The following is a 24,397-nucleotide window of genomic DNA, read 5'->3' on the forward strand; positions in this document are numbered from 1 at the left end:
CCCATAAGGACAGGCTGCTGGCGGAAAATGTATCACCGGAAGCTTGGCTAAATCCTGCCAAAAGTTTCCCACCTGCAGTGTCTGCGACATAAAGATTCACTATGACCCAACTTTGGTTTAACAGATGAGGTTCCTTCATCATTTCCTCTCACCTCTGAGTAAACATTTGTACTCTTTGGGTTAACTTTTACAATCTTGTCAACTTCTGTCCTCCTCTCATTTAACTTTTCCTGAGAATTTGTGAAAGGGGAGGCTGCAGCAGGGTTTTAAAAGATTTTCACCCCATCTCCAGAGCAATTAGGCACGAGAGTATAGGTCCCAGCTCTAAGTCTAGTAAACCACTAAGAGGACCACTAATATCATCCAAAATAGACACATTTGGGTGTGTGGGGGATGCACAGCTGCATAGTGGGCAGTTTTGACTTTCCCCTTTTGCCCGGATATCAAATCATATTTTGAACAGCCCGCATTGGTATTGTTTGCTGCCCACCTACGGCGCTTTACTATTGGGTAGGGCTCTGGGGAGACAACAAGGGATGTCTTTGGATTCATTAAAACTTCACCATGCAACCTTACAGCAGATGCGTCTCCCCCTGACACCGTAGTGGGGATGAAAGTGCCTGAGGAATTGGTATGACATCCATAGCCCCCACACTGCCTTGAGAAGTTATTTCATTTGTTTTTTCCCTTGTCCAAGGTGCTGGAAGTGAAATTACCATGTCCTCCACGGTGAGAGAGAGCCTTCTTTCAGATAATTTTATTTAATATGTGATGACATCCACTGCTCTTACTAAAATGTATCTATTTTAGACCTAGGCTGTATCTGTGCTTCCATCAAAGAGCCCGAACTATTTAGTTTTCGCTTCCCCTTGCTAGCAAATAGTACTTAACAAGATGATTAACAAAATGGTCAAATAGCTCACAAAAAGGGGAGGCGGATAGAAAAATGAAGGATTGGGGCCTGTCTTGGCCTGGTCTTTGCCCGGGCACGAGCCTGGGCGCATCGTACACGTGTCCCACGCTGCAGGGAGCCTCAGCTGCTCAAGTAACATCTCATTGGCAGTCCCCCACCTCCTCATAAGGCGCAGCACTTGTGGGGCTTGTAGTCCTCCAGCCCTGTCTCACAGCAGGTGATTAAACAAAATGTCCAGCTGCTCAAGTAGTGTTCCGCTGGCGGTCCCCCGCCTAATCGGAACTAAGCACAGACATTTGAAATGTAGAGATCTGACAAGAACACAACTTGAAATTTGATGGAATGGAAGTGCTTCCTGTTGCGATAGACTTGTTTACTAGTCTGCTGTGGCACCAAGGCAACATGTGTGCCATTAATGACTCCCAGCAATGTGGGAGGTGAGTAAAACCATAGAAGTCAGCCTTCACATTGGCTAAATCCTCATATCTGGGGAACCTGATATAGCTGTCAATGTGTTACATAATTGCTGATAGGACATCTCTTAACACACCATGGAACATAGGTTGGGACATACAACCCAGATATGGCCACTGTATATTGAAAGGACCCTGTGGCCAGGAAGTGTAATACTGCCATGAGTTGAACAATGAGTGGTGTGCATGTTGGATTAGTGTTTTAAGGCATCAGATCTGGCTCCAACTGACATCATAAATCCACAATTGTGTGTCTATTTAGACAGTACTGTTTGATCATGTGGCGTTCTTCTATTTTTGAAGGTCTGGCTATGGACAGTACACTGGAGGTTGTCGCCTTCTCCTTCTCCCAGGGGACCTATTTATGAAATTACATGAGTTGGAGCATTAGTCATTGTGTCCACACCAACATATATGACGTATAGCACCAAAATCATGTGACAAAGCATTTCTGACTGGAAATACATTACACCCATTACACATCACAGCTGTCAACTACACAAGGGCCAAATGTGACCCCCATGGTTCTCTACATGTGTCCACAACATGGATTTGGCCAACACCCAATTATCTGCTCCTCAAATGCCCCTCAAAATTAAATTTTCTGCTCTGACCACCAAAAATACTGTCAACTGTGGTGGACAGTGCACTGCCGTATTATGCCATCTGTGGCCAGCAACTCACTACACTGGTGATTGTGTAGTAGAATCTACACAACAAGGCTGCTTTAGAATATTTGTGATGATTCCGCAGATATATTGGTGCTGTGGCACATTTATCAGGGCCCAAAACTGTATTTCCAACTGTTAAAATGGCGGATGCCTGACCTATTTCACTGGACATTAGGAACCGCCCGTGGCTGCTGGCGGAAGTTGACTGCGTGGTGGGCGGTTTCAACTGCGGCGGACACAGCCATAGGCTAACATTGTTGCCTGTGACGGTTGAAGACCAATGGGTGTGCCCGTTGGCTGTAATGACTGCGTATGTGGCGAATATGTACGCCATGTTTTGCAAATTCACTCACTTGACTCCTGACACTGCTGCCATCAACACCTCCACCACTTCAGCTACTGTGTTCCACCTCTGGGAGCAATCATGCCAGGCCAAGCAGGTGAAAGGGGCCCTGCCTTCTCTCCTGAGGAGCTGGAGAGGTTCGTTGAGACGGTCATTCCCCTGTATGGGCTGCTCTATGGCTCACCAGAGGAGCAGGTAAGAACCTTACAGGCATATTTGGCTCTGTTCAACACCATCCTTTCCTGCCTTATAGGCTACAATGTGCCTCTGTGTGTCAGTTAGACTTTTTGGGTGCCTGTTGTCACATTTTGTGTGCCATACATGAGATGTCCATGATACAAGTAGTGGAGAAAAGTACTCTAACTATTTAACATTGTGTTGTGTGATAAGGCCTAGATCCTCCTTGTGTTGCATTCATATAACTAGGCAAGGAGACTTTACAGCCATACAATGAAATCTTTGGATATGATGGTTGTAAATGTCAAATGACATATATGTGCATCACAGCATGAGCTGTGTGTGGATACTGTTTGAGTCATATCTGGATCTTGTAAGCAATGTTTATAGTGTCACAGATCACTCAGCCCACATCTGGCCTTGCCAAACTGTTGTATGAGAACCATATAAAACCCATCGAGCCCTTCAGAGTGCCACACAAGCCACAACCTTACATAGAGGATGGGCACATGATGTACTGTCATGCATGTAAGTGATGGAAATGTGAGTGTAATGTAGGCTCTATATGCTCGGCCTGCAGAGGCCAAAGCCTGTCAGATGTTTCCCCCAGTATGGGACATGGGCAGTGGGGTATAGTTATTGTGGCTATGCAACTGTGGCACCGGGCCCATTCCCTGTAGACCTGCTGATCCTGCCATGTTGCCAAAATGAGTCTCCAGTGAAAAGACTTGGCCCGAAGGCCTTTTTCCATTGACCACATTAGGAATGGGTACTGAGGTAACTCCCTGACCTAGTACATATGTGCATTTTGCCTCATTGTCAATGTTTGTCATTTACTAATGACAGGCCCCATACTCCTACAGCTCTGTTGTCACCTTTACATAAGTCACATTTGACCAGTACAGGTGTATTGCATTAGGGGCAAAACAACAGTGCAGATAGTTGGTTGATTCTGGGGGTGGTGGGGAATGACATGTGACTCATTAGATTGGTTACATGCAACCAATCAGACCAAACATACCTTAGTATGTTGAATGCCATCTCTGTAGGATTGCCACATATGGTAAAAGGTGTGTTCTGTGCTACAAAAACATATCACGCAAACCCACCCTGAAGTGGTATGAGTTTACATTGGGTGGGCCACATGTCCAAACATGCACAGGGAAGAGGCTTTCTGTGCCACTTATGGCAGGCCTTTCCTTGTCGCTTAAGTCACAGGGTGAAGTCTGTACTATAGTAGTTGCCTTTGGGGACTGTATGCATTGAGTTAACGTGGCTGGATGTAAATGCTTCTGTCCAGTCAGGCCCAAGGAGTTCACCCTTCAGAAGGTCACAATGGTGTGTTGTGTTTCATTGTGGCTCACATCACAGTACATGTTGCTTGAGCCCGGGCTACCTGATGTCAGTAGGCTTGCTTAGTGAGTGTAGGCCATGAGCAGGGTAGTGGGTTAGACTGAAGATGACTCCAAAAGTGTGTAGTCATGTCCCTGTCAGCATGTTTGCTTTACACTTGTGGTGTGTTGACAATTACAACAGTTTTGTGCTTGGTGTTTCTGACATGAGTGTGACACAACCATTTGGCCAAACAATTGTTTTGAAACCTTTTGGTTTGTCTTTTGCATCCATTCAAGTCAACGTTCATCAGAAGAAAGGGATTTGGAGAGCCATCGCCCGAAACCTGAGGGTCCATAGCTGGCGGAGCGCCAACTGTTGGAAGAGGTGGGAGGACCTGAGATGCTGGGCCCGGAAAATTGCAGGGGTCTCAGACCCCCTAATGGCCTGCATTCTGGCGGTGGCCAACCCTGAGCTTGTTGGGCGTTTTAGGGGAGCACGGCAGCTACAAGGGGGTGAGTACTGTGCATATTCCTGTCTGTTACATCGCAAAGTTAATGTGTTAGAGTCTACCATCTCCCCCTGAAGATTGGAGATGGGCCATGTGTGACACACAAGATAAATAATTGTTTGTGTAGGTATGGTAGTTGGTGCATGCTAATGTGCCTTGCCTATTGGCCCAGTGTTCTAGGACACAACATAGTACAGTCCACAACCAATTAACTATCCATGGCCAACACATGGCTGAGTACAGTGATCAATCAGGTCATGTTGTTTGTTGTTGTGGATGTCATTTGTATCCAACAGTCCACTTGTCTTCAATGTGTCAGCCCAAACAACATGAAGTAATAGATCACAGTACTCAGCCATGTGTTTATAGACATCTGTCCCCCACAGGCCACTTGTCTTCAGTATGTCATAAGATCTGGTGCCTCACTACTGTCTGTCACATGAAGGTGGCGATCATACATGCACAGAGCATACATTGCCCTCTGGGTACAGTCACAGACAAATACTTTCCCTTGATAAGTAGTGAATGTCCACTGACATGACTTTGGTGACATCACTGTTGCCATCATTCCTTGGGCCTACATGTTAGCATGTGTACTTTTCACTTCTGCCTTATAATTTTTACTGTTGTTTCATGCATCATCTACCTGTCTTCATGGAATGATGTCTGATTCCCTCACATACATGTGCATGACAACATGTGCTTTTAAATTGGACATGTGTGATGGGGCTATAGTTCATGTGGTGCCACAGACAAGAGTGTCACCATTGATTGGTGGCTCACACATATGCTCACCTGTTATTCCTTATAATTTGGCATGTACAATTGCAGAAGCAATGACAGACATGACAGGCAGAACTACAGTTTTTACTCTCAATGTGCATTTCATGCCATTGATGTAGAATCATTTGGCAAAGTAATTAGCACATGTTAAATGGTGAAGGTTCATTGCCTAACTGTTGACATGCATCAAGGAGTGACTTGCAGTAATGTGGGAATCATATGTGGTTGTGTAGAACCATTCATCCAAGGGAATCTGTGTTTGCATGACAAAAAGGGACAGTGATGTGCCTTCCCACTAATCAACATGTTAAGGGCCTTCTACAGGTACTTGAGTATCCATGGGCCTCTACAACATTCAAAGGACTATTGCCTTTTAGTTATACAATCTGAGTAGGGTGTTCTCAGGAGTACCAATCAACAGAGGTGATTTCCCTGGGGATAACTGATACATTGTGGTGTGGATATTTGTAAACAAATCTCCCAGACATCTTGCCCAATTTGTCTCCAGTGTACATTTCTGTACAAGATGTGATAATCTATCTGAGCAACATTAGTACAACCTCCATGAGTTTATTTAGACAATGGATATACAGTGAAGTGACCATTGGGGAGTTTGTCTAGTGTGACATATGTGTTTCAACGTCACTTTCTTCCGGCTACTGTACTTCTTTCAGCAACATGGCAGGATTATTTGGCCATCATTTCATCATGATGTGGTATTGGGTATATGAAGATTAGCTGGATACATGATGTTGTGCGGGATCTGTGATATTGAACTTGGCATTGACATACTATTACTATTTTGTGACAAGTTACTGAGGGATGCTTAAAAAAGGCAAACCATTCAAGGTGATAAGGTCTCCTACTTGATTCATGGTTATTGTGATTGCACAACTTCATCCATGCAATTGGAGTTGTCTGTGATTCTGAATTTCCTATGGGCAACTGTTCACAGTCCATGTAGCATGCATGCATATGGTGTTGCAAATGTTGGCACCACTTTGCTGGTGCTTGTGGCTGGGAGCTACTGTACATTATGGCAATGTTTGCTAATCACAGCTGTTGCTCAAGTGTGCTCAAGCACATGTAGTGAACCTATTTGTCTTTGTAATTTCAGGATCAGCACAGGCAAGCGGAGGAGACAGGGCTGAACCAAATGGGGAAGCAGCTGGCCACGGTACCTCCGGTCATGAGACATTCAACACAGAGGGTCCCAGGGGCCTGGTGGGTGAGGGGAGTGCCATGGAGGACACAGGATCCACATCATCATCTTCAGATTCTTCTTCCAGTGGCTACTTCTAGTGGTGGCGAACCCATGGGACCTGCTCCTGTTCCATCCTTGCCGCCACCCCCCAGTTCAGCTACCACATCCCTGTTGCTCCCCACCCAGTTGGCCGTGCCCGCTCACCCAAGAGGGTGGGCATCTCTTTCGCCCCAGGCACCTCACCCCTGCCCCTTTACCCATGCTGCCCTGAGTGAGGATGCTATTGACCTCCTGAGGAGTATCTCTGTGGGTCATACTGCCATTCTGAATGCCATCCAGGTACAGGGAAGCCAGCTCCAGCAGATGATTGCATACCTGGAAGGCATTCATAGTGCCACGTGAGGCCTAAAGGGATTTTTTTAGGTTCTGGCCTCCTCACTGTCCGCAGCCTTCCACCCCCCACAATCCTCCCCCACCACCTACCTCTTACCCATCCTGTTTCCTTATTCCCCTACCTGTCCCAAGAACACAGACAGATCTGTACACACCCATCTCAACAACACAATCAGCACACATAAACACACGCACCACAAGACACACTAGCACTCAACACTCAACAGTCACTCACGCACACGGCAACACCCACCATTCCCACAGACACCATCCCAATGCCACTGACCCACACACCACATCCAACATACCTACAAACACCACCTCAACACCCACAGACTCACATACCACACCCAACATACCCCAGACACCACCCCAATACCCACAGACTAACACACCACACCATACCTCCAGAAACCACCCCATCACCCACAGACACAGCCACCACACACCATACCCAAAGACACCACTCCAATAACCCTCAGACCAATACACCACAGACACCATACCACCAAGACACCACCCCAACACCTATAAACACAGCCACCACACACACCATTGCCCAGACACCACCCCAACACCCACAAACACAGCCCCCAATCCCACTTTACCCAGCACCTTCATCTCACAGATCCCCAAGAAATGCAAATAACCACACTCATACATGCAACAGACACCACCCAAATGCAAGCATGCCTCAGACACGCACATACCAGCAGCATCAACTCTCACAGCCGACACAACCAATTCCTCAAATTCCAAACCCCTAATCCCTTCTGAAGTCCTTACCCATTTTCCCCAAGAAAGTTTCCTTTTTGACCTTGCCCTTACCCCTGTGATCCCAACCCCCCTCCTAAAACAAAAAGGACCCCACCCACATCCCAAAGCATCCCTTCCACATCCAAGTCCTCCCCTGTTGCACCTGCCCCCCCCAAAACCAGCCACACCCCTCCCACCACAAAGAAGAAGCCCACCCCTCCAAAAGTTAAGCCACCCCTCCCAAAGTTAAGTCCACCCATCCCAAAGTGAATTCCACCCCACCCATCCCAAATCTGACTCCACCCAAGTGCCAGCATGCCCACTTGATGCTCCTTCCTGTGGAGGTTCTTTGGCAGTGATTTTGAGTCAAGCTGGTGCACAGCACTGTGCAGAGACTTTCTAATGTCCTGGCCAATGGCCTTTAATTCTCATTACTCTTGAGTTCTTTCAAGTAATTAAAGCTTGTGTCCTAAGGTAACTATAACTTGCGCCTTCGCCTTGCACAGTTGTCTCATCAGTCAGTTTATTACAAATGTTGCATTAAAGGTATGAAAGATGGCATAGAATATGTCATTAATTATATAAAGTGTAGAGTAATTAGCTGTGCATGGTGAAGGATCGAGATACAGTTACCTTAGGACGGCAAGCTTTAGTTATTTGAAAGAACTCTAACTATAACTGCTGAATTTCTATGGTTTTGTACAAGTAAATTCGGAACCTAACTATAACATCCCTGTAACCTTTGTATTTTTCTGTGAAGTTCTATGTTTTTTTAATGTATAGTATTTTTCATTGCTATAAGTGAATCCAAAATATTCGCAAAGACGTTGTGATATTCGTGACTATGCCACAAAAAACGAAAACAAAAGGAAGCTTCCAATGCACATCAGCCCTTTAAAAAATAATAGGTATATATTTAAAAAAAAATGAGAATCAGACATCCATTTTAACATTCTAAGATAGTCAACAGAGAGATATATGAATTTCTTGCACTACGTATACGTAAGTTTAAGTAACTATTTGAATTCTATATAAAGGGACTGTGGGTCTGAGTTAGTACGTAAATGGGTACATCTGTCTGAGTTCATGAGGGTCTCACTGGGTGTGTGAGAAAGTGTGCCAGAGTCTAAGTGGATCTATGAGTGATCTGTGAGTGTGTAACGATGTAGGTGAGTTTCTGAGTAAGTGCATGAGGGTATGAATGGGTGTGTCACTTACTCCATGTCAGTCTCACTGCATCTCTGAGTGAGTGCATAACGCTGTCAGTGAGCCTGTGAGTTAGTGCATAGCAGTCTGATTATGTCACTCAGTGAGTGTGCAACAGTGTCAGGGAGTCTGTGAGTGAGTGCATAACACTGATTGGGTCTGGGTACGTAATATTCTTGTTGGGTCGCTGAGTGAGTGCTTGAGAGTCTCACTGGCTGTATGTGTGAGTACTTAAAGATGTCAGTGAGTCTCTCACTCAGTCCATTAGGGTCTGAGTGGATATGTGAGTGAACACATGAGACTCTGAATCAGTCTTTCACTGTGTGCAAATACTAGGAGTTGGTTTCTGAGTGAGTGCATGAGATGCTGAATGGGAGTGTGAGTGAGTGCGTGAAAGTCTAGGTGCATCTATCATTCAGTGCATAAGGGTATTAGTGAGTGTCTGAGTGACTGCATGAGAGTCTCACTCACTCTGTGAGTCACTGCATCAGGGTCGCAGGCCCTAGGACCGCCAGACACGTGGTGGCAGTCGGACCGCCTCCAAAGCAGCAGTCTGACAGCCACATTATGACCGTGGACACAGTCTGACCTCCGTCACAGCCACTTTTAGACCGGCCAACGGCTGCCCTGGGAATTATGAGTCCCTTCTCCACCGCTGACTTAATTGCGGTTCCACTGCCATGCAAAGGCTGGTGGAGACGGGATGCCGAGGGCTCCATGGGGGCCCCTACACTGCCTATGCACTTGGCATGGGCAGCGCAGGGGTCCCCATGGGCAGCCCTGTCGCGCTTTTCAGTGCCTGAATTACTAGCAGTGAACAGTGCGCGGGGTGCTGTCGCACCCGATGCCCTGCAACATTGCCGCTGGCCTGATTACAGCAACGTTGTGGGTAGTTTCCCACTGGGCCAGCAGGTGGAAATGATGTTTCAGCCTGCTGGCCCAGCGGGAAACTCATAGTAGGACTAGCAGGTGGAAAACCAAACTGGCAGTCTTCTGACCTAACGAGTTTGGCGGGAGGCCTCCGTTGCCCCCCAAACTCATAATGAGGCCCTCAGTGTGTCTCTCATTTTGTGGATTAGTACCTGAGTACATCTGTTAGGGCAAGCATGAGTGTATCACTACTGCTATCACCAAAGAAAATTAGCTATTTGACACTTCCCAAATTTTTTGTTGTTGTCACCGTTATTCGCAAGTTCATCATGATGTTACACAGGGTTCCACGCACAGCATTCGCAACGTATTCGTGAATATCGCATGGCATTAGAAAAATATTTTTTTACATATTAACTTTACCTACAAACACTTCTATATTATGGCCCACGGGTCAGACTAACTCCATGCTCACCCTTTATTTTAATTTCTAAAAACACTTTTCAGCCCCAGGGACTGTGTCCCAATATATAAAATGGCAGCCATAACTTTCTGTTTGGGTTGCAGCCAGCTAATTAGTGCACTCCCTTTGTCATGCATATTCACGAATACTTCATGATCTCCGCGAAATAGTCATGAAGTCTCAGCGGCCAGAGATATACAAATGTGAATTTCCCTAAATTTCTCAAAAATCACACCAAATAACCAAAAGCGTGATCTGTGTACCGACAGCTAGCTTTCTGCCAAATATGGTGTAATTCCGCCCAGTGGTTCGGCCTGTAGTCGTGTCTAAAAAATGCTAAGGAAATTAACATGGGAAACACAACCTTTTTCAGGCCCCTTTTTCTCGGCCCCCGCTTGATGGATCACCCCCAAACTTTCTATGCGCCACCAGAATCACAGTGACACCTTTTTTTAAAGTTTCGTTAAGATTAGTCAAACGGTGCCAAAGATATGGGCAAGTCAAAAAACGCTTTCCCTAACATGGTCCTAACTATAACTATCTAGTGGCGGCCACCACTAGGTAATATATATATATATATATATATATATATATATATATATATATATATATATATATATATATATATATATATATATATATGTATAGGCACACCTCAAACAAAGATTACTCACACTCAGGGCTAAGACTTGTGGAAAATTTTAATCAGCAAACAGATTGTGTGAACCCATACTCCCTATGTTGTGCACAACAGAAAAGGGACTGAAATAAAGTACATCAAACAGCCGTCATCTTAAAATACTACAATGTTCTATGTATATATGTAAAACACAGGTGTATATATTGGATCACTTGAAAGCATCATGCATAAATGCAAGGTTCTCAATATTCAAAAAATCAAAAGAGCCCAAAGACTTTGGTGGGCAATATAACCAAGGAGATGATGGGGGTACAAACCTAAATTGACACTCATGATTAATACAGAGTGGCCTAATATGTATATGCCTATAATCAGAAATTAGAGCCCAAGTATGCAATGTATATATAGACCTCCTCATTCTCTGCACATGATTATATCACATGCTTGCTAAAACCACAGATCATACATTGAAAAGAAAGGAAGGACTAAATAGGAATTCATCCAACGGACGCCATCTTGAGATGGTGCATTATTCTATGCAGGATACGGATGTGCGTTTTGAGTAAATAAAATATATGTATCTAAACCTCACTAACCATTTCTCCTATAAATCATACATCTCGCTACTAAAAATTGAAAAAGAAAACTAAATATGCAGCAAAAAAGTTAAAACATGTTATCTTCTAAATATGAAAATACATATTTTATCACAATATTCTATAAAAACAAGACCAAAAATATAGCACAAAAAAACAGTACAATTAAAAAATATTGAAAAAACAATATTATAAACAACAACACTAAAAACAACATTAAAAAAAATATTCTCAACTGTGGTCGTCTTCTCAATGATATTTCCAACATCACAATATTCTTCAGGCAATATTCTTGTATCACAATATTAAAATTTCAATATTTTGTCCAAACGCCATAAAAAAGCAGGAGTCTAGTAGTTGGGTGCACGTCCACAATGTCAATGACCAAACCTGATTACCTGCAGAGTGTATTCTTTTACAAAGTAGACAATGGGATGCTCTCAGCATTCCAGAAGGACACTAGAACTGCATTCTTCTTCTAGAGATTTTTAAACAAATTATTAATCGAGAGGTCAAATTCATTTTTACATGCAACCCGAGTGAGGGAATAGCTGTGTACTCCATCATGCATCTGCTCCCTAATCCTCACTGAGTGGGAGAGTTGTGTGTGTGTGAATAGACTTTTGATGCCAAAGAGATGTAAATGTAACCTCTAAAATTGTAGGAGGCATAGGAATAGCAGTCACCAGTAAGTGTACCGTCCTCCTGTGTTACATTATCTTTTTCCACCTCACCGCATCAGCCGATATAGCCACGAATTGTGTTTGTTGTTCTGAACAGGGGCGGCTCCTCCATAAGGACGGAGGAGCGTCACCCCCCTGACAGCTGCAAACCTTTTCCTAAAAAACGATCATAAACTGTGTTTATCCCCATCAGAGCGCATGTGTGTTTGGCTGGGCGTCTCAGTCCGGCCAAACACACATGCGCACAGGGCTCTCTGCAGCCGGGCTGTTGGGCTGGAGAGAGCCTGCACTCTGGGCGCTCCCAGCCCATCCTAACGCTGCTTTGAGCAGCGTCAGGATTGGCCGCAGGGCAGGATGGGAGCCTGTGCCTGCAGTCCACGAGAGACAGAGGAGCGACGCCCGGAGGAGAAGGTAAGTGGTTTTTTAAATTTTGTATTTTTAATTTAATTTAATCTCCCACCACACGTGTTCTGCCCCGCCCCTTCATTTTAGCGCAAGCCGCGACTGGTTCTGAAATCATCTTTTTAGTGGGGAACGAAGGATTCTTCACCTTCTCCTCTGTGGATCATTCGAGGATTTCAGTAGGTCAAGTTGTGACTTAGAGAGTGAGCACATGAACAGGACGGATGGCACTGCCAAGCACCTTCACAAATGAGATGGACAGCTGCTCATCCTTTACATCCAGTGCTTGGCTATGGAAAAAGTAGGGAGACAAGCAGCAGTCTCTAGCTTGCTGCAGGATACTTGGGTCTCGTAACCAATTCTAGGAGACAATATGGGATGCCTGCCATGACCAAGGGAGCTAGAGCGACAGTGACACTTTTGGGATGCTAATGTCAAAGGAGTAAAACAACACCTACAGTAAGATGAACTGGGAAAATAAAATTATGTTGGGCTTGGCATTTGACCTGTGGCAACCATCTTTCTCTGCGTCTAACTCATGTATTTTGCCCATGCCTCGCAGTGAGACAAGGGTTGCATTTGGCTCAGAAGATCCAAATTTATAAAGTTTGGCCCATACTTACATGGTTTTGGTGTAGGGCAGTGCTGCAAGTCACCTTGCTGGGCTTCCCTACGCCAAAGTGAAACGGCAGGAATCCACTGTATTTATGCAATGCGGTGCATTCCTTTCCTTTCTCCCTGCGCTGCTACCATTTTGAGAGCCTAGCGCCAAGGCAGTCACTCTTGTACCATGGTGCAAGGGTTCCTGCGTTGCATGCAGGATTGTTTTTGTGCAGGAAGAGACACCTGCCTCCACAAAAACAATCCTGAGAGGCATTTTCCTCTTGCTATGTGTGCTGCAGGATGCAGCACACATGGAAAGAGAAACAAATGAGGAGAAATAAAAATATTTCTCCTTGTTACGCCTCACCTAAGGAGGTTTTGGTACTTCCCCGGGTTTACATGATTAAGTAAATGTGGGGAAGCGCCAAAATCTATGGGTGTTGCATGGGAAAACCCACTGCAACTCCCATGGAGCGCCTCCTTGTGGCAGAGTAAGGCAACGCAGCAACTTGCGCTGCTTTGCCTTACTCCATATCTATGAGGCCATTCAAAGCCTTTGTGTGGCCTCATAGACATGGTTGAGAAGTTAGCGCTGCCAGAGAGTCACGAAAAGTGAGGTTACAGTGGCATAAGCCTCTCATAAATAAGTCCCTTTGTGCCTGTAAAATAATGAGAACCATGCTCTACATTTGCTCTGGGTTCCGCTGTTTTTCATAAGCACATTCTAAAACATGCCTCACAAAGTAGTGCAGGTCGTAAACGAGCCAGTTGCAATGCTGTAGACCGCAAGGTGTACCAGTACCCTCGCAGACAGTGAACATTACGACAGTGCTGGGCAGGGGGCCCCTGCACTGCCTATGCCAAGTGCATGGCCTGTGCGCCCATGCTAAGTGCATGGGCAGAGCAGCGGCAGCCCTGTGGCCCCCTGAACCTGTTCTCCGCCAGCCTTTTCATGGTGGCCGAGAATGAGGTCATTTTTTCCTCAGTGTAGCAATGCATGCAACGCTACCCTGGCGGATTACGATCTCCGCCAATGCCAGGCCATCGGGATCATGGACCATGACGGTGCTGGTGGGACCCTGGCGGTCTGACCACCAGGGTTTTAATGTGGCGGTCAGACCGCCACAACAGCGGCGGTCCTGACCGCCACTACGGGGCTGACAGTCTGAAGACTGCCAGCTTAGTAATCAGGCCCTATGCGTCTCGGACATTCAACCACACAACCGTTCATCAGTAAACTATGATGTTCGACACCCAAAAGTCACTGCATAAAAAAGAGGTGCTTGGCAACTCATGGTCTGTGTGGTTCCACAGACCATGTACAGGACCTCATTTCTTTCTCCTTGATTGGTTGAGACATGTGGCAGTTGTTTGTGTCATCATAACAGTGACATCTGACATCAGTAGCTTCCCCCTTATCACAGTGGACATTGATTAACTGCTCTAGTAGAGTTGAAAGGATGCACCTGCATCAGCCTACAGTAGTAAACGCTGCTGCAGGTGGTTGAGGAAGGAAACTGGTATAAGCAGCAAATACATCATGCACATGGTGTACAGAACCAACGCCAATAGGTCTTTAAGCGACAGTTTGAACATCGGATGGGGCAGACCCACCAACTGATTGGCCAATGCACAACCTGCCAAGCAATTTGCATGCAGATACTGCAGTTTTCCAATATGCATGCACAATGTGACCTTCTGTGCCCTGGATGGTGTCAGTGCTGCAGCACTAAAGGGGGAGGAGTTACATAAACTTATGTGTTTTTTTCTGATTACATGTTGACTACGCAATATTGTACGTAATGTATTGAAAAAAATACATATTTTGGCCTTGACTTCTTGGCCATGAATGGGATGCGATCTGAAGGTGGGCGATGGTCAACAACTTTTTTACCATGTTGGCTTGTCTGTGCCGGGGGCTTGATGACAGGAGACAGGCATGACTTGAGTAAGCGTTTAGCTGGCAGGAGTGTGGTAATGCTAGTGGATGATCACTTTCATCTTTCCAAAAGTTTGTAAAAGTGAGAGGTGCAGGCCATATGTCATTATTTCTCTGAAATATGAATGTAGAGTTTTAAATGTGTCCTGATAACTGCTCACAAAGGCTCTGTCCCTATTTAATGCCCAACACAAAGTGTACCCAACCTGTTCCTGCCCCCTCTCACCTTCACACAGGGCAGCTCCAGTTTTGTGCACAGCCCATCAGCATTCTTGGAGTAATATTTCACCAGTTTCTCAAGAGAGTGAAACTTCTTTCTCTGCACGAGATAGAAGCTTTTGTCTGAGGTCGCAATTTGGTAGTGTCTGACCAACTTCCTGATCCGCACTGAAAAAAAAAAGAAACACACTGGGTAAGATATCTCTAAACAAATATGAGTAGTGTTTGCCAGGGTGTATCCTGAGCAACATAGACAACAACTTCTTAATAAAGTCCCCAAACATTGGAACCATACAGAATAAACAGGAACAAATGACAGGTACACATGGGAAGCATAATAAGGCCCATAATGTTGAACCAGAAGCTGAGTCACATTAGTGTTGCAGGTACTAGGACAACGCAGAGCAGAATCAAACTAGATGTTGGTGGACTTTACATGCGGAATTCACTTCTCACAAGGACTTGTTCTTTGCTACATTTATGACCTCGCCCATCATGCAGGCCAGCTCTGAACCTACCTTTCTGTCTCCTCCTCACTTCTTTGTACCTTTTTTTATGTCTCGCCTAGAGACAGATTTCATTAGTCGGTTGTCGAAAGACCTCTTTCGGCCATACTAACAACTCAACTCACAGTTGACTTTGTACAATGCTGTATCTTTCTTGTCACTCTCATTTGCTTTCTTCTTATTCAATGTTTGTTTTGTTCATCAGTGCCACATATCCACTTTCTTTCCTTTTGCATTTTAGGTCTGGTCAAAGAGAGAGTGAGGTGTTTCACAGAGCTGATATGATCTGCACCCAGAGAGCGAGAAGGAGAGAGGGACAAAAGTTCAGCACTTCTCTGCCACTCATAGCTGAAAGTGGTATTCACAGACTGATCAGCCCACATTCATCAGTCATTGGTTGATTTTAAGTGTCATTCATGATGTATGGAATTTTGCAATTGCCATGTGAATCTGCATAATGACTCCTTTCCAGTTCTCATTGCACACTTTGCCACCAGTGGCACAGGAACTAGGGTTGAGGGTACGATATGCTGCTGCAGTGTAATGCACAAATTATTTCTCTCGGATATGGAGGGGACCTTTGTAGTATGTGCAGGAACCCCCCAAGCCCCTCGTGTTACGCCTCCATTTAAATAAGTAACTGGTGCTTACTTGCTGGTAAGTAGAGCCTTCCTGTTAACATTTAGACAACCCGAGCACTTTGTTATGCATGGGGTAGAGGGAACAAAGTGCCTCTTAAACTCAGAACCACTTTAGGTGCTACAAAACACAAAACAAATGGCTGCATCCAACCAGGTATTTAGTTCAGAAACATTTCAGAACCTATTTTAAGAATACAGGGCCCTATTATGAGTTTGGCAGACGAAAATCTCCGTCCACCAAACTCCTAACATGGTGGCCGCCGTAAAGTAAGCTGTGAAGAAACATCCAGCACGCGAAATCCGAGAAGAAATGTTTATTTCATTTCAGTTTATTTCATGCTAATCACTCCAGCGCAGCGCCGACCAGGCCGTCGCTCCCCTGCTTCAAACTGCCGCTCCTCGACGTTCGGCATTCCTGCGCGCACACACACGCGACAGGAAAACCGAACACCGAACAACAGCCTCGTGCGAGCAGCTTCGCTGCGTGTGCAATCAAATAGTGAGGTTTTAATGCACGCGCAGCGGGGCTCAAGACTACTACACGCCGCCTATGCGGCGACCTCCCCCCAGAGCTATTATGGGTTTCCTGCTAGGTCAGCGGGTGGAAACATAAGTTTCCGCCCACTGGCCTAGCGGGAGACAGGCTACAGCATTGTCTCTGGCTCGTAATCGAGCCAGCAGCAATGCTGTTTTCTGCAGGGTGCACCAGCACCCTCGCAATGTTCACTGTCTGCATAGCAGACAGTGAACATTGCGAGTTTGCTGGCCAGGAGGGCCCCTGCAATGCCCATGCCAAGTGCATGGGGAGTGCAGGGGCCCCGCTGTGGCCCCCTGCACCTGTTCTCCGCCAGCTGTTTCATGGTGGTGCTACCGCCATGAAACCGCTGGCAGAGAATGAGCTCTTAATTCCCAGGGCAGCACTGCTTGCAGCGCTGCCCTGGTGAATTAGGATCTCCGCCACCTCCATACGAAGATCCTGGTGGAGCTGGCGGTTCCCTGGCGGTCCGACCGCCAGGGTTGTAATGTGGCAGTAGAACCACCGCATTGGCGGCAGTCCAGACTGCCACCACGAGTGTGGCGGTCTATAGACCGCCATACTCGTAATAAGGCCATTAATGTTGAACCAGAAGCTGAGTCACATTAGTGTTAGGTGTCTATGAGTTAGCAGTTGTATCACAAGTGGAGAATTGGAGTCAAATAGCAGACATTAATGATATCTAGCTGGTAGCATGACTCAGCGAGGTAACCAGTTGCCATTTGTGTACTCTGCAGATCAAAATTCTGAATCCTAGAAAGGCCGACACAGCCTTTTATCTTTCTAAGGTCAATCATTTGAGTGCTGTTAAACCAGTTTATACCAATGCCTGTTATTTGCACTGCTTGAAAAAGCAAAACAAAAGTATTAACAGCAATACAAAAACAAGTTATTATAGAGCCATAAGTATTGTGCTTGTAACAGGGAGATAAGAGAGCTTTCTGGACGGGTAAGAGACATGCCCAGGTAAGCTCTTCGCCATAGTCAGTTACAGACTTCTTTTAGAAAATTCAGATCCAATGGGTCATTAAACCTATGGATCCACTGTAGAATCTGTGTGCTCCCCCTCGTCCCAGGTTCTACCCTGGAGTCTACTCAGCCCTTCATCCTCTGTGATTGAGAAAATGAATAGCAATGAGCTGGGTAAGATCTGTTATGAAGCACCAAACGGCGTTGTGGCGCTAAGTCCACAGATGTAGAGAGAGGAACAGAGAAACAAAGCGAGCTACTAACAGCCAACCAAAACTATTTAAGAATGAAAAAACAACGTTTGAAGTAGCTTCCTAAAGCTGAGATATTTAGGCTGACTTCTAATTGAAAAGGTAACATTCCAAATTTGGAACGTGATATACAAAACACTTTGGGCCTTATTACAACTTTGGAGGAGGTGTTAATCCGTCCCAAAAGTGACGGTAAAGTGACGGATATACCACCAGCCGTATTACGAGTCCATTATATCCTATGGAACTCGTAATACGGCTGGTGGTATATCCGTCACTTTACCGTCACTTTTGGGAAGGATTAACACCTCCTCCAAAGTTGTAATAAGGCCCTTTATCTCCCCAGCAGCTTCTTCTGAATTTGGAAAAACTAACAAACCTAGAATGTGCGGGATGGAGGGTTCTCCTGGGAGCATACCAGGTACAATGTCTTGCAAAGTAGGGTGAGCCTCTGCCATATAGGTGGTCATTACAACCTCGGCGGTCTTTTAACAAGACCGCCAAGGGACCGCTGTGCGGAAGACCGCCAGTAGTGGCGGTTTGCCGCTCGGTGTATTAAGACCGTTGGCTGCCCTCTGTCGTTTTTCCGATGGAGAGCCGCCAACAACCATACTTGCGGGCGGCGGGGAAGTGGAGGTTGCTCCACCTCCACCGCCAACAGAACACCGCCCAGCTAATCACGTCCTGTGATTCTGCGTGGCGGTGTTCTGTTGGCGGTGTGGTGTCGGCGGAGCTGCCCCATGGCTCCCGTCCCCTCCCGGCGGATCGACGGAACAGGTAAGTCGATCGTCCGTTAGGGGAGAGGGGTGTTGTGTGTTGTGTGGGTGCATGTGGATGTGCGTCTGTGTATGTAGGGGGGGTGTGAGTGCGTGTATGCTTGCGGGGGTGCTGTGTGTTTTGGGAATGAGTGCGTGTATGTCTGTAGGTATGTCTGTGTGGATGTGTGCGTGAATGTGTGAATGTGGGTGTACGTGTCTGACTGTGTGTGTGGATGTTGGTATGTATGTCGGTGTGTGTGCGTGTATGTGTGTTGGTGGTGCCTGCGTGCGTGTCAGGTCTGTATGTGTAAGGTAATGTCGGGGGTCGGGGTGGGGAGGGGGGCCCTGCCACCTTTGGGGGGTGGCAGTGGTGGTGGGGGGTGTAGGGGAGGGAGTCGGGGTGGGGGGTGGGGGAGACCCCTATCAGTGCCAGGGAAGGGATTCCCTGGCACTGATAGTGCTTACTGCCATGCATTTCATGGTGGTTCCTACCGCTGGAAATCCACGGCGGTAAGACGGGTCAAAATACCGGCGGCGGTATTGTGACGGCCGCCGGGCTGGAGACCCAGGTCTCCAGCCCAGCAGTCGTCTCCGCCCTGGCGGGCAGAACGGAGAAGCGGCGGATGACCATGGCGGTAACCGCCATGGTCATAATACTCAAAAAAAGACCGCCAGCCTGTTGGCGGTCTTACCGCCGCTTTAACACCGTCCGCCAAGGTTGTAATGACCCCCATAGTGATTTGTATGCTAGGCATAAGGCTTTAAAAACAACTCTCTTCATTACAGGGAGCCAGTGAAGCTCTTGCAACGCCTCAGACTGACTCAAACTTCGGGATTTTCTTTAAAAGTCATGCTGCAACTTTCTGCATGCTCTGAAGTTTTCTTAGGGAGCGATGTTGAATGCCTAGATCTAAGGCATTACAGTAATCCAATCTTGATAGGATTAAAGCAGTAACAACTGATTTTTGCAAATCTTATGGTATGAAAGAAAGAACTTTTTTTAGAACTTGAAGCAGAAAATAGTAAGAAGAAGAAAGTTTATTAGCCTGTTAGGTATTTGGAGAGCGAGTTATTCATTTGTTTTTCCAAAATCTTTGCTGGAAAAAGCAGCCATGCTATAGGTCGATAATTCTTTACTTCCTTACGGTCTAGATGTAGGTTTTTTCAGTAGTGGAAAACAGAAGCCTTATTCCAATCCTAAGGGAAGTTACCAGATTCCATAATAGAATTTAGTAACAAAGTTAGAGAAGGAACCATTATTCCCGCAATTGTGTGAACAATATTTGGAAGACCAGGATCAGTTGGTGCTCCTGATATTGTTTTAGCTACCCCCTCCAAAACCTTGACTTCTGTAAGGGGAGAAAATTCAACAAAGGAATCACCCTCCTGAGCTACGGCCATATCAGAGCACGAGGAGCAATTTCTACCGCTGTTGTTTAATTTATCATAAATATCTTCCACTTTATTTTTAAAGAAGTCACCTAACTTATCACAAAAATCCTGACAGGAGCTGTGCAGCTAGCTAAGTTGAAGACAGGACTTGCACTGTTTTGAAAGTTCTCTTGAAGAATTTTTTGCTGAATCAATCTTCTCTGAAAAATAATGCGTTATTTCCCTAACAATCTGATTTTTATATTTTTATATTCATGAATGAGTTGTTTATATTTTACTTTTTCTTCCTCACAATAATCTTTTCTCCAAATGTTTTCCTGTCTTCTACATTTCCATTTCAGCTCCCTGAGCTGGCAGGAGAACCATGGCGCTGAAGGCCTACTTCTATGACTTGTAATAATGTTTGTGGTGCTAACTCATTAATAGCTGTCCTTAGCCAGTTAGCATAATTGCCCACGGTTGGATTGGCATCTTCCAACATTGAGGTTTGTGTCCTCTCTAAAACCTCACTTAATTTCAGATTGATTAATTTCACTCCAGGCTCAGTACTTTTTGTCTTGAGTATTATTACTGCTAAAAGAAATTGGTGTGGCTGATTTTAAGCAAAAATGAATGACTTTATGGTCTGACCTGCCTACAGGTAATACGTCTGTAACTTCTAAATCTGGGTCATTGGAAAAAAATGGCATCAAGTGTATGTCCAGCAACATGCGTAGCAGCATTTACCTGCTGACCCAGGCTAAACCCTTCTCGTATGTCAATAAGATGCTTAGAATCTTTATTATTGCCATCCTCTAGGTGAAAACCTAAAATCATAGACTTAGGAAATTACACACGATTCAACTATGTCAACTAGGCCATCCAAAACTTTTGCTTTGAGACCTAGTGGCCTGTAAATCAAGAGTCCCATAAAACAGCTATTCCCTGTTAATTTACAACTGAAAAGCATTACCTGGCTTTCAAGATGGTGAAGAAAAACCACAGCAAGACCCCCTTCACGTCTGATTACTCGATCTATCCTAGAGATGGCAAATCCAGGTGGTAAAGCATCTTTCAACTCGGGATTCGAGGTTTCTTTGGCCCCAGTTGTCATTAAAAAAGTCAAGTTGGGGATATGTGTTTCTAAATGGCTGAAAAAGTCATGTTTATGGTTAATAAGTCCATCTGGGCAACCAGCTTGCAGTTACTGCAAAGAACATGACCATAAATTTGCCTACAATCTATAGTATTGCATAAAGATGGCTTACCTATGTTAAGTTTTAGCAGCTGATTTCTGGAATATTTTATAGACAAAGAGATTTTGTCAGGGGTTGAGGCGCTCGTTGCGGTCTTGGCACGGACGGGCGCAGGCTGGCTTGCTTTGACGCACTTTCAGTGCACCAGTAGTGCATCCACTATGCATCAGCGTCACCCGGCTCTTTAAGTAGCAGAGCCCTATCAAAGGACTTGATTGCTGATCTTGCAAGCGTTAAAGAAAATGGGCTGATTACCGCAGCCCAGCTCTAAACACAGCACAGGATGTGAATGGAAGGAGAGAAAGTGCAATGTTCCCATGAAGTGTCCTAAACAGATGGATATGTGGTTTACTGATGCACCAAAATATGGCAATTCCAACGTAGACCATGTCTGAGTTGCAGGCTGGATTGTTTTTGTGCAGAAAAGGACATCTTCTTTTCTAAGTGTGCTGCAGGATTCAGCACACTTAGAAAGAGGAAACAACGAGGAGAAATCCATATATTTCTGCTCGTTGTGCCTCTATCGGGAAGGTGTACGATTCTGACACATTCCCAGGTTTACCAATCTGGGAATGCGCCAAAAAGCATAAGTGAATGTGTGGAAAGACGCATGCTCCACCCATGTAACACCTTCCCAGCTCAGAATAATGCAAGACAGCAACTTGAGCTGCCCTACATTACTCCAGATTTACCAAACAATGCAGGGCCATGCCAGGTGGCCTTGCGTGGCTTAGTAAATCTGACTAAAGGAATCCGTTACCATTGCGTCACCTTGTGTGACACAAGGGCAACACAATCATTTGATAAATCTGGCCCCAGATGTATGGCTTATTTCAGATTGTGTTAGGAAGTTAAGCTCTGAGTGACTGAGCTCTGAGTGAGCCTGCACAATAGAAATAGTACATCAGTGTGTTTATTTGGCTGTTATCAAGAAGACAAAAGCAAAAACAACAGATGATGGACGGAAGGCAGAGCAAATCAAACATTCACACCCAGCCACAGATCTTGGTTTAATCCATCAGTTTTTTTGCTTGCCATGTCATTCCAGTATGGACCCAGCCATATGCAAATCAGTCTTGACCCTGTTCCCCATTCTTCTGATGAAGGGTGATACCCTGAAACAGGTCCCAGGATGCTTGTTTCCGGTCCAGGGAGGGCCTAGCAGTTCGGGCTGGACTGTTCCCATGGGGATCAGGGTCAAGACTGATTTGAATATGGCTGGGTCCAAACTGGGGTGTCATGGTGAGCAAAAGAATTGATCTGTGCCTGGGAGTGAATGTTTGATTGGTTCTGCATTCCATTCATCATTTGTGTTTGTTTGTTGTTATCAAGAAGACAGCATTGCTCGACTCTGAATTATGAGGATTAAATCCGTTGGACAAACCAAGAGTCCAAAAGGATGGGACCATTGTTTAACCTTTCAAGTGCGGCCATCAGCCAATTGCCAACAACCTCACTACCTCCACAGTGTGGGTGTCGGCCAACACTGGGGAGGAAATAAAGGCCCCTCTTGTGCCCTGCAGCGCAGGTAGTCCTTTATTTTATTTTTAACCTTGAGCTGCTCGGGAAGAGCTTCCAGGGCAGCCTGAGTGTTTTTTGTGTGATGATGATCATTGCGCAAAGCGCGCTGATGTCATTACAGAAAAGTGAAAGCAAAATGAGCCAATGGGTTTGTTTTACTGCATCAGTGCTCGGAGACATATCTCACTGACTACTTTGGGAGAGATATCCTTGGAAAGGGAAGTCTCTCCTCTTTTCAATGGTACCTCTGCACAGTCGATCCCTGCTTCGGGATTGCCACAGGAAAGCGATCCCCAAGCAGGGATCCATCCATTAGGCCCCAGGGACATGGGCGAGCAGCCCCTTAAGCAAGGGCTTGTGCCCCCCACCATGGTAAAACCTTTAGTCTTTCTGCCCCCAGGGGGTAGATGGAGGGGTGCTTACCTCCAATCTACCCCCCCCCCCCGGGGCAGAAACTTCACTAGACCTCAGGGATACAAAAAAAGAAGGTAGGGGTGGAAGCTGCCCAGCATAGGCATGGCCATGCCCTCACCACTAAATAAAGCATAAGCAGTTTTTCTGCCTCCCGGGGGCTAATGGGGAATTACTCCTAATCTTCCCCTCCAAGGGGTAGAAAGGCCAGTAGAAACCAGGGAATTTGTAGAAAAAAAATATTTAGTGGAGCCACCATAGGCATGCCAATACCCCTATCCAAAAAAAAGGTGGCATCTGAGGTGGGGATTGTCCATTAAGGGCATGTTAATGCCCCCCCCCAAAAAAAATATAGCAACAGTCTTCCTGACCCCCCAGGGGGATATGGGGTAATTACCTCTGCTGAGCTCACTAGAGACCAGAAAATGGTTAAAAAAAGAAAATGTAGGGGCGGAGCTGTCCACCATGGGCATTGCCATTCCTCCACCCCATAAAATGTGGCATCAGTCATTCTGCCCTCCTTGGGGACGGATAAAATAGATTATATTTTTATCTTTAAAAAACACAAAAATCCAAAAGAATGAATGTTTTTTAGCGCATAGAAACTAAAAGCGCCAATCTGGACATCTGGTGGCACTCGACTGGGGCAAAGTCAAAATTTGAGGCTGACTGCGATGGAGCCCTTCTCGGCTACAGTGAGCAGGAGGCCTCAGTCAAAGTTTACCTTCTGACTTGGTCTTTTTTTCAGGACGAGTTTCTTCACCAGGACGAAGTCGCAAGTCGGATCCGATCTCCTTGGAGTGCTCTTCGGATAAACGTCGCAGGAGACCTCGCTGAAGAATTCTACCTTCATACGTATATGATTTTTCATGATAGAAATTTTCATCTGGGACGAACTTGAAATTGAAGCCGACCTCCCTGGAACCCTCCTCTGATAAGCTGCCCGGGAAGCCTCAGTGAACTTTTTATGTTCAGACTTTGTCACTTTTTTGGAGCTTTTT

General features: G+C 45.7%; 1 protein-coding gene across 2 annotated transcripts in view; it reads right to left on the reverse strand.

Moving 5' to 3' along the window:
- LOC138295335 (tyrosine-protein kinase-like) overlaps nt 1–24,397 on the reverse strand; it is a 195,513-nt gene that overhangs the window by 126,814 nt on the left and 44,302 nt on the right. For both annotated transcript variants that reach the window (XM_069233563.1, XM_069233564.1), the window contains exon 3: nt 15,185–15,345. In XM_069233563.1, coding sequence (XP_069089664.1) covers nt 15,185–15,345 — 161 coding nt within the window. The remainder of the gene's footprint in view (nt 1–15,184; nt 15,346–24,397) is intronic.

Source organism: Pleurodeles waltl, chromosome 5 (assembly GCF_031143425.1).
Source record: "Pleurodeles waltl isolate 20211129_DDA chromosome 5, aPleWal1.hap1.20221129, whole genome shotgun sequence".
Lineage (NCBI taxonomy): Eukaryota > Metazoa > Chordata > Amphibia > Caudata > Salamandridae > Pleurodeles > Pleurodeles waltl.